At 45.6% G+C, this 17670-nt stretch overlaps 1 protein-coding gene across 6 annotated transcripts in view; it reads left to right on the top strand.

Annotated features, from left to right (window-relative positions):
* LOC123767922 (SNF4/AMP-activated protein kinase gamma subunit) overlaps nt 1-17670 on the top strand; it is a 246500-nt gene that overhangs the window by 36333 nt on the left and 192497 nt on the right. For 5 of the 6 annotated variants that reach the window (XM_045758053.2, XM_045758052.2, XM_045758051.2 and 2 more), the window contains exon 2: nt 7764-9059. The exons of the other annotated variant lie outside the window; for it this stretch is intronic. In XM_045758053.2, the coding sequence (XP_045614009.1) occupies nt 7965-9059 (1095 nt within the window). In that variant the 5' untranslated portion in view covers nt 7764-7964. The remainder of the gene's footprint in view (nt 1-7763; nt 9060-17670) is intronic. 6 annotated transcript variants of the gene reach the window in all.

Here is a 17670-nt window from a genome sequence, read left to right as displayed (position 1 = left end):
GGCTTAGGGCCCGCGCAGGAAGTTCCCACTGGAAAAAATAAACAAACCTGTATTTACTATTTATATCTGCAGAATGGAGTTATTTGCTCTTGGACCCCGCCTACTGGGCACTGCTCTCTGGTTAACAAATGTGACATATAACATGGGACGAAAGTTCTACATTACGTTTGTCTTATCACTTGTAATGTAAGAGTTATCTGGGCTGAGGGGGTGTGGGGGGGGGGGGGTGAGGGGGAGGGCGTGGGTGGGAAGGGGGGGAGAAAGAGAGGGGGAGGAATGAAGGTTGTCTGTAGAGTGGGGGTATATATATATTAACATGTGGGGTTGGGTTGAGGGGGTGGGTTGTGGTGGGGTTGGGTGGGAGGGAGGGGGGGGGAGGCGAGCGTGACCCCGCTGGTGATTGTGTGGACAGATAAGACCTATCAGGTGACACTATCTCTCCGTGGCGGGTCCTCTCAACTACTCTCAGTTGCCAAGTACACCACCACATTATTAACTAGCAATGATCATTATCTTTTTCTATTTCCAAGTCGGTGAGATTGATGCAATAAGCGACGTGTGACTTACTGTTGCTCCCGTTGGTCACAATCTCCCACCTTCTACTCCTATTGTATCATCGTATTGCAAAAGAAATTGCGATTCTGATTATTCTTTGATTATTCTTGCAGAACATATTTAGCGTTTTCGTCAGTAGTTCCCTCACTTGCAGCTTTAGTTCTAAACTCTCCAAAGTCTTTAGGGTCAAGTTACGCAAATGACTAACCTGTCCTCAGATGCAACCCACAGCAGTCTGCTAATCCTGGATACCTATTTACTGCTAGACGAATAGAGTCATGAGGTGTAAGGAAACATTGCCGAAACGTCTCTTCCTGTGTGGAAAAAGTGAACAGAAACATGCGGTTGCAAACCGACTGCTCTGACACCTCGGCCAGGAATACCTGGGCCACTGTGGGCCTGCGGGCCGCTCCAGTTAACAGCCTGTTGGACCAGATTATCACAAGTCAAGCCTGGCCCCGGGCCGGGCTCGGGGAGTTGAAGAACTCCCAGAACCCTCTCCAGGTATGCTCCAAGTATGGCTACTTGCTTGGGAGTATAGTAGCCTTATGAGGCAGGCTACACATGGGGGTACAGTAGCCTAATGAGGAGGGTACTAAGAGGCTAAGGCTACAGGCTAAGAGGCAGGCTACAAGTGTTATATTAATACCAATTTCTAACACTTGTGAATAATATAAAATATCTTATGATCAAAAACTTGGGAGTTTGTAAACCTTAAAGGTATAGGTTGGAGTTGGTTCCATCAACATAGGATTAATTCGGTTCATGGACATGTCATGTATGTTATACATGATACATGGTTGTGCAGCTGTGGCCCCTGCAGCACCCCCGCCTCGGGCTCAGTGCTGCCTATCGACACTCCGGATCTGTCGTGGGATTCGAACTTATTGAAACACAAACAAAAAGTTTAATAAGTAATTTTCACGGTGTTTAAACATTGTGAAAATTAAATTCTTTTTAATTAAATAAATTAATTTATTTGCTGTAATATTGTTATTTTTGGCCCTGAAATAAACTGATACTTTTTTATGTTAATAAATTATAAAGTCAAACGCAAAATGATAACGGTTTCTGAAAATTAGGCGATGATAGCATGTTATCGTGGAAGGTGTTATCTTGCTCGCCATGCTATCTTCAATTACACCCTAGTAAACAAGATGTTTCCACGACTCGAGGTTTAACAAGTGATAACACGGTTGATCATTACACCTTGGGTGTAGTGTGGTGCTTAGAAGTGATGTGCTGGTCCCGTGTAGTGTGGCCTCAGATTAATGTGTCACATACACCTCGCTCTCACTTCCTGGTATCCAGTCATTATCATTACATTATGATGGTGATGGGAGTGGTACATCATGTTTAAGGGGACGACAGTTTGCTAGCGATCATTTCTGCCTGAAATGTGGTGGCATTGTTTCTCGCTTTGTGAAGTGATTCATGTCAGCTCCACCGCTCTGAAGCTTTTTGGCATTACTTCTGCCGTTGTGAGATGGAACAATATCAGTGTTTAGGGTCTGTGATGCTAGCGCTATCGGTCTATAATTTTTGCTCTGCTTTATTGCCTCCTTTGTGGAGTGGAGCGATCTTCACTGTTTTATATATATGTCTGGGGTAAAACCTAGGCTCGGGCTCCAAATAATGTTTAGGGCCGGTGATTACATATTACACTCGTGATTGTGCACTTTTGTGCTCTTGTGTACTTTTTTGCCGTGCCACCTGGTTTAGTGAGGAATTGTTTGTGTGTAGATTTTGAACCAGTCAGTTTTCCAGATGATTATTACGTTACAAGTGCACAGTGGCCATCTTGGGTACCTGGCTCAGGCTACACCTTTTTTAATTTACAACACTTATTGGCGGGCCGCTCCAAGCAACAGCCTAGTGGACCAAACTCTCACAAGTCAAGCCTGGCCTCGGGCCGGGCTTGAGGAGTAGAAGAACTCCCAGAACCCCATCAACCAGGTATCAACCAGGTATATTGCCGGTAATATATGTGTCCCAGGCCCTGGTAACACATATACCCGCAATACACGTGTCCCAGGCCCTGGTAACACATACCAGCAATACACGTGTCCCAGCCCCTTATTCCTTGCATGATTATTATTATACATTATACATCAGTTTATGCATAACGTTGATGCACTTTTCACCGGGGCATCAGTCAACTGGTTAAGCACTACTCCAATATAGTAGTCCCCGTGGCGCAGTGGTAAAACACTCGCCCGGCGCTCCGCGAGCGCTTTGGCTTGAGTTCGTATCCTGGATTAAAGACTTTCCTGAAACGCTATGCGTGCTAGTGGCTTTATAAGAATGTGACAACTTTATAGTGGCTTTATAAGAATGTGAATGTTTTCTTCTTCGAGGATGTGGGTCCCTGCAATTGCACCAGAGGTGGTACCCCTATGAAGTATGTTCATAAAGATGAACATTCCATCTTTATGCAGTTCATAAAGATGGAATCTTTATGAACTTCACACTACACTTCTTTCTTCTTCATTGTCAGTACTGACGCCAAAACTGCCATTCGAATACTCATTTTTAAGAGCACATAATGTACACTTGACCACTACAGGCCGCGTTTTCCTCCAGAACCTTGAGCTACAAGTAAGAAAAGTTATTATTATTTGTGTGTGTGTAGTAGGGATCTGTGGAAACAAAACTGTAGGCAAGCAAGTCAGAGTGAGCACGTAGAGAGCTTGTAGATGTCAACATCCCCGCCAGCACCAGTCAGCTACAAAGTAGAAAACGGGGGATGGGAAACAGGTTCTCGAAGAGGCCGACGTAAGATGCTGTCGTGATGGACACAACACTGGCAGACGTAAGATGCTGTCGTGATGGACACAACATTGGCAGACGTAAGATACTGTCGTGATGGACACAACACTGGCAGACGTAAGATACTGTCGTGATGGACACAACACTGGCAGACGTAAGATGCTGTCGTGATGGACACAACACTGGCAGACTTAAGATGCTGTCGTGATGGACACAACACTGGCAGACGTAAGATGCTGTCGTGATGGACACAACACTGGCAGACGTAAGATGCTGTCGTGATGGACACACCACTGGCAGACTTAAGATGCTGTCGTGATGGACACAACACTGGCAGACGTAAGATACTGTCGTGATGGACACAACACTGGCAGACGTAAGATGCTGTCGTGATGGACACTCCGGTGTCAGCAAAGTTTTTGCCCTAAATGCGATAAGAACATCGACTTAGACTGGTTGGTAGAGGAATGGCCTTACTTCATAAAAGGTCGACGTTTAATCCTCGATGATTCAAAATGATTGGGCACTGATCCTTCACTTCGTCCTTATATACGTTCCAAGTGTTACATAGTCATTCTGGCTTAGCAATTTGTCCTAAAAAGTATCTTACTTTACCGACAAAAACAGGAATGTTCACACAATGGAAGTAACTCCTTTCTCTCAGTCACCAGTTGATAACTGGTCCTGGTGACCCGGCTCCTCCACCCTTAAGACACTCTGAATACTTAAAAGAACCAACCATTAACTGGGGAATGATTAGACTATTAAATTCTTCCTTATACAGAACCTTGTTTTGCTTATCTAAGTGTTTCAGACGTAAATAACTACCAGGTAAACATCAGAGATATAGATTAACGCTTGTAATGTTTATCTCGCGGACAAGTGCAACACTTCTTAACTTACTAAAAATAAGCAAACCAGCAGAGGAGAGTGTTGGTGTCCCCAGACGACGGCCGTCAGTACTGCTGCTGCTGCTGCTGCTGCCTCGCTTCCCACCAACGTATTCAGGCCACAGCTGCCCACGGACCACGAATTGGTAATGAACAACTTGGGCAGAATTCCCCGAATTTGCTTCAGTAAAGTTGTTGAAGCGTTACAAATTGTGTGTAATTACGATATGACAGATGTAGAAATTTAGGAGTAGAAGGTAGCACTTACTGGGTGTGGGAGGTGTGGTGCCCGTACTGGGTGTGGCACCCACACTGCACACACTGGGTGTGACAGGTGTGGTGCCCACACTGAACACACTGGGTGTGGCAGGTGTGGTGCCCACACTGGGTGTGGCAGGTGTGGCACCCACACTGCACACACTGGGTGTGACAGGTGTGGTGCCCACACTGAACACACTGGGCTGCATGAGGAACAAGTAGTTGTGTGAACACATGATAAACAGAAGCGAACAGTAACATGTGTGCCTCACTTGTTGAGTGTCTCTGGGCGTGTGTGGTTGCCAGTGTGTTTACACAATTTCTGCACCATTGCACGTGGTAAGTCATGTTGCATGGCTTCATATTTCCTCATCGGTATACTATTGTGTAAGCGCTGTTGACGTAATAGTCCTCACGTTACGACCAGTCTTACGTCGAAGGTTGATAGTTAGCTCAGTCTTCCCGGAACCTTGCGAGTGTTCCCGCCAATACTGGTGTGTGTGTAAAACATATCGTGCATTATCCGTAACATAGGAAATATTAGTTTTAATATCGCCACTTCCGATTCATTATGACTCTTTAGAACTTGTTTTTTGGAAAAAACAGTTTTCTAACATTGGAATGTACTCCGTTTCCGGCCAGTATACAGCCACTCACAGCTGACGTTCTCTTCCTATACTTGGCTTTACTGAGTCTGCCGATAATGACTTTATAGATAAAGTACTAGAAGAGTACGACTCAGGTCCTAACTTGAGCAGCTGGGTACTTCTGTCATTGGTCCTAACTTAAGCAGCTGGGATGTACTGAGGAAGACAAGCAAGTATCATTTGTGGGGAAAACTGACTCATGGGATTTATTTATTTATTTACAATTTATTAATTTATATTGATATAATAATTTATTTCTTACTTTATTTGCTTCGATAGCGGATTGTATGATGTTTAAAGTGGACTGAGAGTTTATTCCCACAAATCATTTCCTACACTAGCTGGGGTTTTATATTATATAGTCTATCAATCGAAATTATAGACTCATAGTATTAACATTTGTAGTAAATGTCTATATAATACTACACTACAATGTAAACTTTAAGCCTTATCTGACTAGAAGACTTCTACATTACTGGGTGTAGAACACGTCAGCAGCCACACTGAGGTGTGGTGCTGGTGGTGTGGTAGTGGACACTCTGCTGTGGTAGTGGACACTCTGCTGTGGTAGTGGACACTTTGCTGTGGTAGTGGACACTTTGCTGTGGTAGTGGACACTGTTGGTGTGGTCAGTAACCTCGTGTCTTCATCCTACAATAGTAACTTCATTTTAAAAGCACCGAATCACCTTCAGGGGTTTATTGAACACTCAACCACAGAACTATATGTTTAACACATCTCTAACCCTGTCCATGGAGGACAGAAGAAAATGTATATATGCTGGTTAGCATTGTAAATTTGTGGCCACGTCTGTGGTAGAAAATAATAATAAAAAAAATAGTAACTTCACTTCCCAATTACCGGACGACGAATCACACTGTAAAATTTGCCACATATAAATTATTTACATTATATTAATAATAATCTCTAATGAAAGAGATGAGAATATTGCTTACCCCAGGTGTTTGTTGTTTATTTACGGCATAACCAGGGGCCAGATTCACGAAGCAGTTACGCAAGTACTTACGAACGTGTACATCTTTTCTCAATCTTTGGCGGCTTTGTTTACAATTATAGATAGTTAATGAGCTCTGAATCACCAGGAGGCTGTTTATAACAATAACAACAGTTGATTGGGAAGATTTCATGCTTGTAAACTGTTTAATAAATGTAAACAAAGCCACCAAAGATTGAGAAAAGATGTACACGTTCGTAAGTTCTTGCGTATCTGCTTCGTGAATCTGGCCCCATATCAGTAAATTATATAAAGACTAGAGCTCTAGAAATCACTTATGTTACTGTACGGATACATTGCCTTTCCTGGATACGATGGTGTTGATTTGTGGCGTCTAAGTCTTCGAAAATAACTTGTATGGTACAAATAATCGAGATGGTAACACAACACGTTTGAACTGTCCAAGAGCCGGATTCACAAAGCAGTTACGCAAGTACTTACGAACGTGTACATCTTTCCTCAGTCTTTGACGGCTTTGTTTACATTTATTAAACAGTTTACAAGCATGAAATCTTCCCAATCAACTGTTGTTATTGTTATAAACAGCCTCCTGGTGCTTCGGAGCTTATTAACTGTTTAGTAATTGTAAACAAAGCCGCCAAAGATTGAGGAAAGATGTACAGGTTCGTAAGTGCTTGCGTAAGTGCTTCGTGAATCTGGCTCCAGGGTTAACATGGCTACTCACCTCTCTCCCTCCTGTATTGGCTGTTCTCTAAATGCGTTTTATCAAGAAGTGGAAAGAGGGTTTATATTTAATCTATTTTGGTACTGATAATTAAGTTGGTTCAAGGGAAATGCTTTTATGATGTTTACAGTCCAGAGACAGATGTTTAAGAAGAATTCCCATTATTTGCTGGTGAATTTAATATCGACGTGACAATAACATCCCAGTTTTCTTCCAGGGAAAATTGCACTGGACTCTCGTTTTCTTTCGATGAATAACAAAGATATTTTATTTAATTTATAAGTAAAAAACAGCAGTAATATTACAGAAATCACAATAGGTTCGAACTCTCGTCACGGCTCTTGTGGATCTGTTCAGCAGCAATATTGTCTGCCTATTGTATTAAATGTTAGTAAACAATGTCGTTTTTCCGACATCATTAACAAATCTTTAAATTTTCCTCGTAGTTCCCCACTACCTTCGAGTGTTGGAAAAGTGCTGGAAAATGTATAAACTTTGATTTTGTTTTACAAAAATCAAAACTCGTTCATTCTGGGTTGGTAGTTAGTGACTCTTGGCTCAGCTTGGCATACATTCGCCAGCAGTAATCTGTATTTTTCTTTGTAATTTTGTCGTGTCATCCTGAAGCGTTTTGAGTGTCCATATGAATTTATTTCTCGCCCCCTTGGGCATATTGTTCACCCCCTTGGGTACATTGTTCACCCCCTTGGGTACATTGTTCACCCCCTTGTGCATATTGTTCACCCCCTTGGGCATATTGTCCAGTACAGGGAGGGGAGGGAGGGTGTGGGTGCACATGTACAACACCTCAGTGTGTGAAGGTGGGCGGCCTTCCATAATCGTGAACAACACTGTTGAGAACATCAATAGAGAAGCTGGCACTATAGTGGGCGTTACGGTCCTCACTATACCGTAATATATTTGTATGGTGGTTTATTTTGCAGCAGGGAACACTAAGTGCCTCACAGTGATGGTGCTTGACGAAGCCAGACCTTAATCACCCTCAACTCCGCCCCATTATGGTGATGTGCGCTTCACATTCCACCACCAAAAGAACCTTTTGAAAACATTCCGCTGCCAAATGGTAACTTAATCAGGAAGCCACAGTTCAAACGGTGTCACATTTGTACAAAGTTAGGAGCAAAATGGAGCCCTGTGTAAAGGAGTCTGCGCCCTCGGCCCGCCCTCAGCAGCCGCCTGCGGGAGATGCGGGCTGCCCGCAGCCGCAGGGTGCCGGGCCGCAGTACCAAGGCGGGTATGGGTGGAGGAGCTCCGGCGGGGCCGGCCAGGGGCCAAGGATGGCCGGGGGCGGCGGCGGCTTCCTCTCCAGGACCCGCATCGTGGCCAGCCTGGCCAAGAGTGTCAACATGGCGTCCCTCGCCCGCCAGCCCGAGCCCAAGCCCAAGGAGATCGACCAGGACGAGGCTTTCGTGGAGGAGTCCGGCATCAAGCTTTTCCAGTCCAGAACCAAGTCTGATGGCCACGACGACCACGACGACGACGGCGGGGGTGATGACGACGGCGAAGACGACCCCCTGTACGACCTGGACGTCCTGGACGACACTATCGTCGAGGAGGGCGAGGATGAGGAGGAAGAAGATGGGAAACTTGAAGAAAAGCATAAAGATGAAATAGAGGAGATGCCAGAATTATGTGGGGAGGCGAGGGAACAGCAGGAGCAGCAACAGCAGCAGCAGGAGCACCAACAGCAGCAACAGCAACAACAGCAACAGCAGGAACAGCTACTGGTGGAAATAGTTGTCCCCCTGGCATCCCAGGAGGATTTAGGGAGGGCGGAGCGCAGTAGCAGCAGCAGTGTGAGCAGCAGAAGCAGCAGCAACACCAGCAGCGGCAACAACAGCTTCACCAACGTCACCAACGCCAACAGTCATAAGACCAACGGTATTGTGAGCACCTGTGGAGGGGGCGGGGTTGAGGGCGGCGGGCCGCCCAACAAGAGGGACTCCTGCAGCAGCAGCAGCGGCAGCTCCAGAGACTCTGGCATTAGTGACGGTTGGGGAGAGCCTCTGTCACGAGGCCGCCCACACCGCCTCTCCCTGCCGCCCTCCTCACGCCCACGACACCAGTTCACTATACGCAGGGTGGCCGAGGCCGAGGCGGCGCCCGCCCGCAGGAACAATGATTTCATCGACGCCCGTCTGGCGGAGCGGCGTAGCCCGGACCCCAGCGCCGCCCCGAGACCCGCCCACACGCCCATCTGGTTCAAGCGGCACACTACGGTAAGTGACTGACTCCGCCATCATGACCAAGTAAGTCTTACCGTAACTCTTCTGACACATTTCACTTCAAGGAAGGTGACCACAGTCGTATTCTTACCGTCCACGGAGCTGCCGACGCACCGGACAACAGTTACCAACACACAGTAAGTCACACCATGCCAGGCCTCTCAACCCTCACACAAGAGAGAAAATAACACTAGTACTAATATTTAATGCTGAAGAACATACCTCTAATGTTTCCCACTCCTACCTAGATTGTTAAGATCAATAATTGTTTGTCCTGTGCAACTCTTATCCATTATCTGGTGTGGAATGCATCAAATCTCTTGCCGTGTTGAGTGTTCTCGCGTACCTCTTGAGTGCCCACATGAACAACCTCTCGCACTTGTACTCTCTGTTAGTTTGATCTGTTAGATTATTGTTGCCGTGCTTACTGGTGAGCGTCTCTGCCGACACTCCAGTGCCTTGGCACATTGTGAAGGCTTGCATTATAGTGTTACAGCGCTCCGCTCTTTCCTTCTCCAGAGCCTTTATGCTGGCAGCAGCATAAAGACAGCATAAAGGCTCTGTATATGCATATGCAGCATTATGCTTTCTTCATTGGAAAAAGTTCTACTCCGGAGCAAAAAAAATCATTCCAGAACTAAGTCAACTGTCATACCGGCATAGGTTGAGGGCCACAGGGCTAACAACACTACAGACCACACATGACAAGGTTGATTTCATCGAAACGTTCAAAATACTGAACAATTTGAAGGATGTTGATCCGGACAACTAATTCAAAAGGTCAGATGTAACAAACAAGGAGCAATGGTGTCAAGCTCAACAAGCCACAATGCAGGACAGAAAACAGATGTTTTTAACCCACGGTTATAAACGCATGGAACTTCCTACCCTTCGAAGCCGTATATGTCAAAACTCTGCTGAAGTTTAAAATCCAGCTGGAAAAAAATCTTCCGTGCAAATGGGGGGAGGGACCATTTGACAAGCCGCCGGCTTCTTGTCCATAGCGAGGTCACTAGAGTGTTAGCGGCCCTCAGGTAAATTCAGATAGGAACACCCATTTTGCCATCAAAGTCAGTGCAACTATAAAATGTGTACCTGAGAGAGACTTGGGAAACAGTGCCTCGGGTCTTATGTTAGAGCTCACTAGGCCCTTACTTAATGTGGCCCTGAGGCAACCCAACATCTCTTACTTTTACCTATTTATTTTTATTTTATTTTGGTTATATACACAAATGTAGAATGGATTGTTTAAGTAGACATGTGGGTAGTTAAGTGGGTAGCCTTACACAGCCACCAACTCCAACACGCTGCTCCCGTACCTTATGCTAAACAAAAAGAATAATTATTCAATTTTGAATAAAAAATAAATGTAATAAGTATATATACAGTAACAAATTTCATTCACATAATACAAAAGCGTAAAGTGGTAATAAAATAAAATTAGTTTGTTGAAGTTTCATTTTTAGATTATCAAATACTATGAGAAAGAAGGTAAGACAAGATACTTTACGAGTTAATACAACAAGGTGGGATACTAGAGTGATGAAATTTACCACGCTGGACTTGTGATCCTGTGGTCCCGGGTTCGATCCCGGGCGCCGGCGAGAAACAATGGGCAGAGTTTCTTTCACCCTATGCCCCTGTTACCTAGCAGTAAAATAGGTACCTGGGTGTTAAGTCAGCTGTTACGGGCTGCTTCCTGGGGGTGGAGGCCTGGTCGAGGACCGGGCCGCGGGGACACTAAAGTCCCGAAATCATCTCAAGATAACCACCTCAATGTTCTACTTTGAATAAAGTATAAGTTGGACAATATTGCAAGTCATTAGGGAGCGAGTGCCATACTGGGTCCTTATATTGGCATAGGTGTAGTCTGACTGAGAATATTAAAGAGATATTTATTTCTGTTGCGATATTACATCCTTCTAGGAATAGTTTCAAAACATAATTAGAAATTTTATAGTGCATTGTAAGTGTAAATAAGCACAAGAGACTATGAAGAGAGTGAGTGTATGTTCAGAATGTTCACGGATTTTAACCAGGGCTCTGTTGTCTGAAGGCAGCACATGAAATAATAAACACAAAAAAACTAAATTAATTATTGTTGTACTTATGAAATATAGGAAAAACTTAACACTTATAGTTAAGTTATTCACCACAGGATGTGCCAAATTTTGGCCGTTTTCTATAGCTCTTCCGGCATTATAACATCATAGAAAATTTGTTTTAGCGGGAACTGTGACATTTGTGTGAAGAGTATTTTGTAGCTTCTGCTAGAGAAATCTGACTTTTATGGCATTGCCCTCACATTTACTCTCTCTCTCTCTCTCACTCACTCATGCAAATATAACCTATTAGGTTAACAGTTTTGCGACAAAATGACAATGTTAATTTAATTAAAACGGAACAGAAGAGTGAGTTGTCTGTCATTCGTTATTGCAAGAAAGCATCTAAGCTCATTGTCCACAAGAGGAACATATACCTGCTTTACCTCCAATAACTATTATTGAGCTGAAATAACAATTCAAATAATTTTTATTGAGTTGGAATAACAGAACAAATCCTTCGATGTGTGAGGGAATACCACCTGGATAGGAAACAGGTTCACGATGAGAGAGGAGAAAGAAGAATTTCCGACTCATCAGAAGATATGTTGCAAGGATCATTAAAGACTTGAAACACATCTTGGTTTTAATCAAAGTAGCAAATTGCCGCCAGTTGGTGTGTTTCACGTATCGGTGCTAAGAGCCATCTTGTCTCATACATACGTCAACAACCTGTCACAGGAATTATTCCAGTCATTTATATTCATGTTTATACATAATGTGTAACTCAAGAGAAAGTTAAAACAGAGGAAGATTATGAGACGCTGGAGAGAGAGAGACCCGCGGAACAGCTGCATCTTGTCTTCATGCCCGACAAAACTTGCGCCGTCATGTAACGACTTAAGACTTTCTCAGCTGCGGGTATATTACAAAAACTACATTAATGCTCCTAGTTTGCCAGAGCCAATCTTAGCACTTTGATATATCAGCCAATTATGTGCTGCCACTCATTCGTGATTGGTTGAATCTGTTACGTGATGATGATGTGAACCAATTTAGAAGGTTGAGGAGCCGGTCGGCCGAGCGGACAGCACGCTGGACTTGTGATCCTGTGGTCCCGGGTTCGATCCCAGGCGCCAGCGAGAAACGATGGTCAGAGTTTCTTTCACCCTGATGCCCCTGTTACCTAGCAGTAAACAGGTACCTGGGAGTTAGTCAGCTGTCACGGGCTGCTTCCTGGGAGTGGAGGCCTGGTCAAGGACCGGGCCGCGGGGACACTAAAAAGCCCCGAAATCATCTCAAGATAACCATTTTTAAAATATGTATCCGTAGAATATGTACACAAGGTTACACAAGAGGGACTGGTTCCAAATCTGAACACGACACGGAGATTACGTCACATGAAGCCAGCAGCAAGGCAGGATGTGTAAAACAGCCCCATTGACAAGTAGAGGTGCAATAGGTACGCTGAGAGAGAACTTTATCAACATTAAAAACCCGAGACTGTTCAACACTCTCCTACTACACATAAGGGGCATAACTAACTGGCCGACCTCTCACAATGTTCAAGAGAGAATTCGACAAACACCTCCAAAGGATACCTGATCTGCCAGGCTGCGAGCAGCCGCGTCCAATAGCCTGGTTGACCAATGATCAACTGGGAGGCCTGGTCGGAGACCGGGCCCTGGACCCGTTGTCCCCCGGAACCTACACAAGGTAGGTATAGAATCCTAGTGTACAAAAATATAAGATATCAAGTTTAGACAAAGTCGAGTTGAATGTTGTAATAAGAACGACAAAAGGGACTAGATCTGACCACTGTGGAGGAGAGAAGGTTGAGAGGTCACATTATTATGCCTTGATGACAAGACCACACACTAGAAGGTGAAGGGACGACGACGTTTCGGTCCGTCCTGGACCATTCTCAAGTCGATTCGACTTGAGAATGGTCCAGGACGGACCGAAACGTCGTCTTCCCTTCACATTCTAGTGTGTGGTCTTGTCATGATACTTTAGCCACGTTATTGTGACTCATCGTCTGCTTATTATGCCTCATAACATTATGAGTTTTTGACAAAATGGACGGAAGCAAAATGTTGAGCAAGTCCAGACGCCGGGCGAGACGTCGTGCCTAGTGGACGGTACAGGTTGACGCCAGCCTTAGGCATGTGTTGAATATGCTCAAACAGGAGGTAATAAAACTAACTCCGTGCATAGTTTTAAGAGTGGGTAGCATAAGGAACAGGTTGGGACCCATGCAGTAGCCGAGAGACGACTGAAAGGCGGGGTCCAGGAGTTGATACTCGCCGTGCAATGCACATATAGGTAAGTAGGAGACATGCGTGCGCGTAATCAGCTAAGCCAAATATAGCTGGTGCGGCCATCTGAGAAAATTGCGACACCGAAAACTATGAAAAACCTGTTCCTCGGGGCAGCAGCCGGAGGCCGCCACAACCTCCCATCACCACCACAACTTACACCAGATATTAACCTGTGATCATCACCAGGGTGAGGAGAGGTGTCAAGTGAGCAGGCGGCCAGGGTGGTGTCGGCGGGCCAGGGTGGTGTCGGCGGGCCAGGGTGGTGTCGGCGGGCCAGGGTGGTGACGGCGGGCCAGGGTGGTGGTGGTATTATTTATATTTTACAGGAACAGGAACAGGAGACTTCTGGGTTCTGCTAGCTGGCCGAGAGCTTTCCCTACCCGTAGTTCCTGGTAATCTTTACTCACTAGCCTCCCTGGAACCGGCCCGTCCTCAAGGTAAAATGATTACAGTGTCAAAAACCTACTCTCACACCACATGGACAGCTAGCTTCATGTTTGTGATGGTCTGAATGCATATTACGGTTGCAGTAATAGTCTTCTAAACTGACAAGTGAACCTTTGCCCTTAACAAAATATTCTCAAGTTATAACGTAATTGTATTATAAATCGATGGTTTAAAATATAAAAAGTCTATGGTTATTTAGTTTTCTTTGAAACCGTCTGAAGTCTAGGTGTTCTCTAAAATAATATTCTCGGGGATACCCAAATACCTTTTGAATTTCATATTTCACATGCTTGAGAATAACACCGTTTTAACCTAACCTTAACCTAACTATGGACAGGGAGTAGATAATAGTACTAATTACATAGTAGTTTTGAAATGATTACCTGGAGGGTACAACCCCCCCCCACTCCTAGGGATATGATGCGAAACATGACCCACCAGTTGGTGTACTGCTGGTCAACACAGGCGAACAGTTAAGGCTCTACTCCCAGTCAATACTCTCTGCCCAGGACTCGAACCCAGACCAGATCGCTCGTGAGGTACAGGGCGAATGGTGATAATGGTGTCAGTGGTCGTGGTGATAATGGTGTCAGTGGTGGTGGTGATGGTGTAATTGGCGGTGTTAAGAGTGTGTGAGCGCGCATGAGTCAGTTACAGGGACTTCCGGGCTTCTTATATATTAACATGGTCTACTTCTCAATCAATAAATGGATCACGACAGAACAACCTTCCTTTATGGGTAGAGGCCAGCGTCTGTGACTCACCTGACTAGTTATTGTCCACCTTGCCGTCCTTAGCACCACCTGGGAGTGACCTTGAGGGACAGGTGGTGTGTACCGTGGGTGGCCAGGGAACAGTACCACTTGCTTCACACACCGTTTTACAGATTGCCTAACCGTTGGCTCGAGGTTGCCAGCCTGCACTTGGCCAGCCTCTCACCGTTGTCTTCATAAAGTCGTCCGGGTAATAAGTTTGGCCCGTGACGTCCTCACAAGAGTTAAATTGGTCGTGTGAGGTTTGCGTGTTTACATCTTCCATCGCTTCTTTTGTTCGGAAATTTCAGAAACATCCGGACGAGTGTAAAGGATTACCGAACACAAGAAACGTGCCAATACCTCACCTTTGCTCTCTAGATACACACTGGCAGAGGGTTTCATCAACACGCTGACAGGGGTCTCGAACAATCACATACAGGGGTAGCTAGCACCCTGGCAGAAATCTCTTTAACAGCTCGCTAGCAGCACTTCTCAACAGACTCACCAATTAACGTCGCGTAACTCTTCCTGGCCAATCCCGGGTACGTCGACCCATTCAACACTGCATAAATCAGCAGCTAACACACTGCTATATCCGACGGCGGCCACTTTATCCTCTCACAGGACCAAATCAAGAGTTCTTGGAATGCCCAAGGTGAACTGCCCTCCTCGACGCAATCGCCTTCTTATGTCATCTCTGTGAACATAAAACATCATTAGCTAGACAGACAGTATACTGGGTGACACTGGGATAACTCCCTTCCACCGGGGTATTGAAATTGTAAATTGTAGCCACGACCTAGATGGCGTTGATCTCGATACGCCACCCACCAGAGGTCATCATCATCGACCTCCTCTTCTAACTGAGGCAGGAAACCGGAGCCTTTCACCGATACCACGCCACCACCAACAGATGGCGTTGTCTGCGTAGCACCCAATACCGGGGAGTTGGAGTGCAGACCTATAGATGGCGCTGAAATCGCCCCTCCATACTCCAGCGACGGTGTCGATACCGTAACGGTTTGCCTTTACAAACATCGGTTTTCGACGCAGAATTGTTTGCAACAAACAAAGACAGGTTATGCTCCCTTAACGTCATCTCGCGCCAATCTTGTTATTTGATCAGACTCCAAGTGCACCCATCTTGCTATACAGCATGATGGAGTTACTGATTCTCATGAATTTCCATGCATCATTGTTAATAAGCAAGCCAGCAAATAAAACCATCACCTTGATTTTTTTTCCTCATTGCTAGCTGGTCATTGCAACACTGATGGTAATGACCTGGTTGATACCCTAGCTAAGTGGACCTTGCAGCTCGGAGGTGACCAAGGTACCCAGGGAGCTGGGGCCAGTGCTCTCTCTCAGGGGAAGATATCACAACTTGTGTGACAAGTCGGTGGAGCAGCCTGGCTACACCTTGTGTACACATCACCCACTGGCAGACTTCCTACGCACTAACACATGAAAGGAATCATGTCTAACCACTTAGACGGTCGGGGTTTGAGCGCCTACCTGCAAGTGATTGGACAACTAATCAGTACAGTATTGACATTGTTATAAACACTCTATTTAGGGTGAAAGGAGAGAAGGGATATGAGAGGAAGTGAATGATGGGAGTGCTAAGGAAGGGATGGGTTCCCTAGGGTGAATAAAGGGGGATGGGATGGGTTCCCTTGGGTGAATATAAGGGGGGGGGGGGGGATGGGAGGGCAGCAGCCGGATGGTGCCGCTGAGTCTGGCGCCGCAACACCCCCCCCCCACCCTCGAGGTGCCCCCTCCCCCCCCCCCTACTGGGAGACCCAGACTCGCGGCAGGAGGTAAAGAACTGCTTACCTAACAGTGACGACGGCACAGTGAAGTGTAGCTCTTTATGTTCAGCCAGCTTGTGATTTTTTGTTTTTCATTTTGCCCCGATGGGCGAGTTTATTGGGCAGCGTCACTCATCCTGTGAGTGGACACACCGCCACTCATCCTGTGAGTGGACACACCGCCACTCATCCTGTGAGTGGACACACCGCCACTCATCCTGTGAGTGGACACACCGCCACTCATCCTGTGAGTTGACACACCGCCACTCATCCTGTGAGTGGACACTCCGCCATAGTGACAGTATTGGGCAGCGTCACTCATCTTGTGAGTGGACACACCGCCACTCATCCTGTGAGTGGACACACCGCCACTCATCCTGTGAGTGGACACACCGCCACTCATCCTGTGAGTGGACACACCGCCACTCATCCTGTGAGTGGACACACCGCCACTCATCCTGTGAGTGGACACACCGCCACTCATCCTGTGAGTGGACACTCCGCCATAGTGACAGTATTGGGCAGCGTCACTCATCTTGTGAGTGGACACACCGCCATAGCAGCATGTACAACACTCCCCAATAGGAAGAAAACCCGCTGGGTTGTTCATACTGTCACTTGTACCCAGACACAGCTGGGACTTGCTTAACTGTCTCAAGTGAACAGCTCCTCAAACAAGATTAAATAATTATTAACATATGTCAACCATTAAAATCTTATGTTATCTTGCGGGTGCAAAATGGGGGAATCTTTTAAGAACAGTATCAATATTTAACAAATAGTGTTTTCCTAACTCAAACAATGTGGGGTTTATTATTCTACACATATTTCTAATGTCTCTCAGGTGTTCACATTCACGTAGATAGTGGTCAAGGCGGTGTCCATCACTCTCACCACAGATTCTGCAACTCCGCTGATCAACTGTTGTTTCAATTTCATATCTCCATGGATATTTGTATCCAAGACGGATTCTCGTTATTACTGATTCTCTCCTGCGTCGTCCTCCTCTTCCTCCATAATAATTGGGATTGCCAGCTGCAACCATATTGTACCATTGTACAGATTTACTGGTTTGTGCTTCTATCCTCCTTTCCTCAGTTACCTTGTCACGGTGATGTTGCCTGACAATACCTCAGATATGTAGAAGAGTCTTGGGTATGAATCACACACACACAAAACGGTTTAAATATAAAGAATTTCTTTTTGAGTTTTATTAAACAATAGAGAAT

The sequence above is a fragment of the Procambarus clarkii genome, chromosome 58, assembly GCF_040958095.1.
Source record: "Procambarus clarkii isolate CNS0578487 chromosome 58, FALCON_Pclarkii_2.0, whole genome shotgun sequence".
Taxonomy (NCBI): Eukaryota; Metazoa; Arthropoda; class Malacostraca; order Decapoda; family Cambaridae; genus Procambarus; species Procambarus clarkii.
The sequence above is the reverse complement of the archived record's forward strand: the minus strand, read 5'-3'. Positions and strand labels throughout refer to the sequence as shown.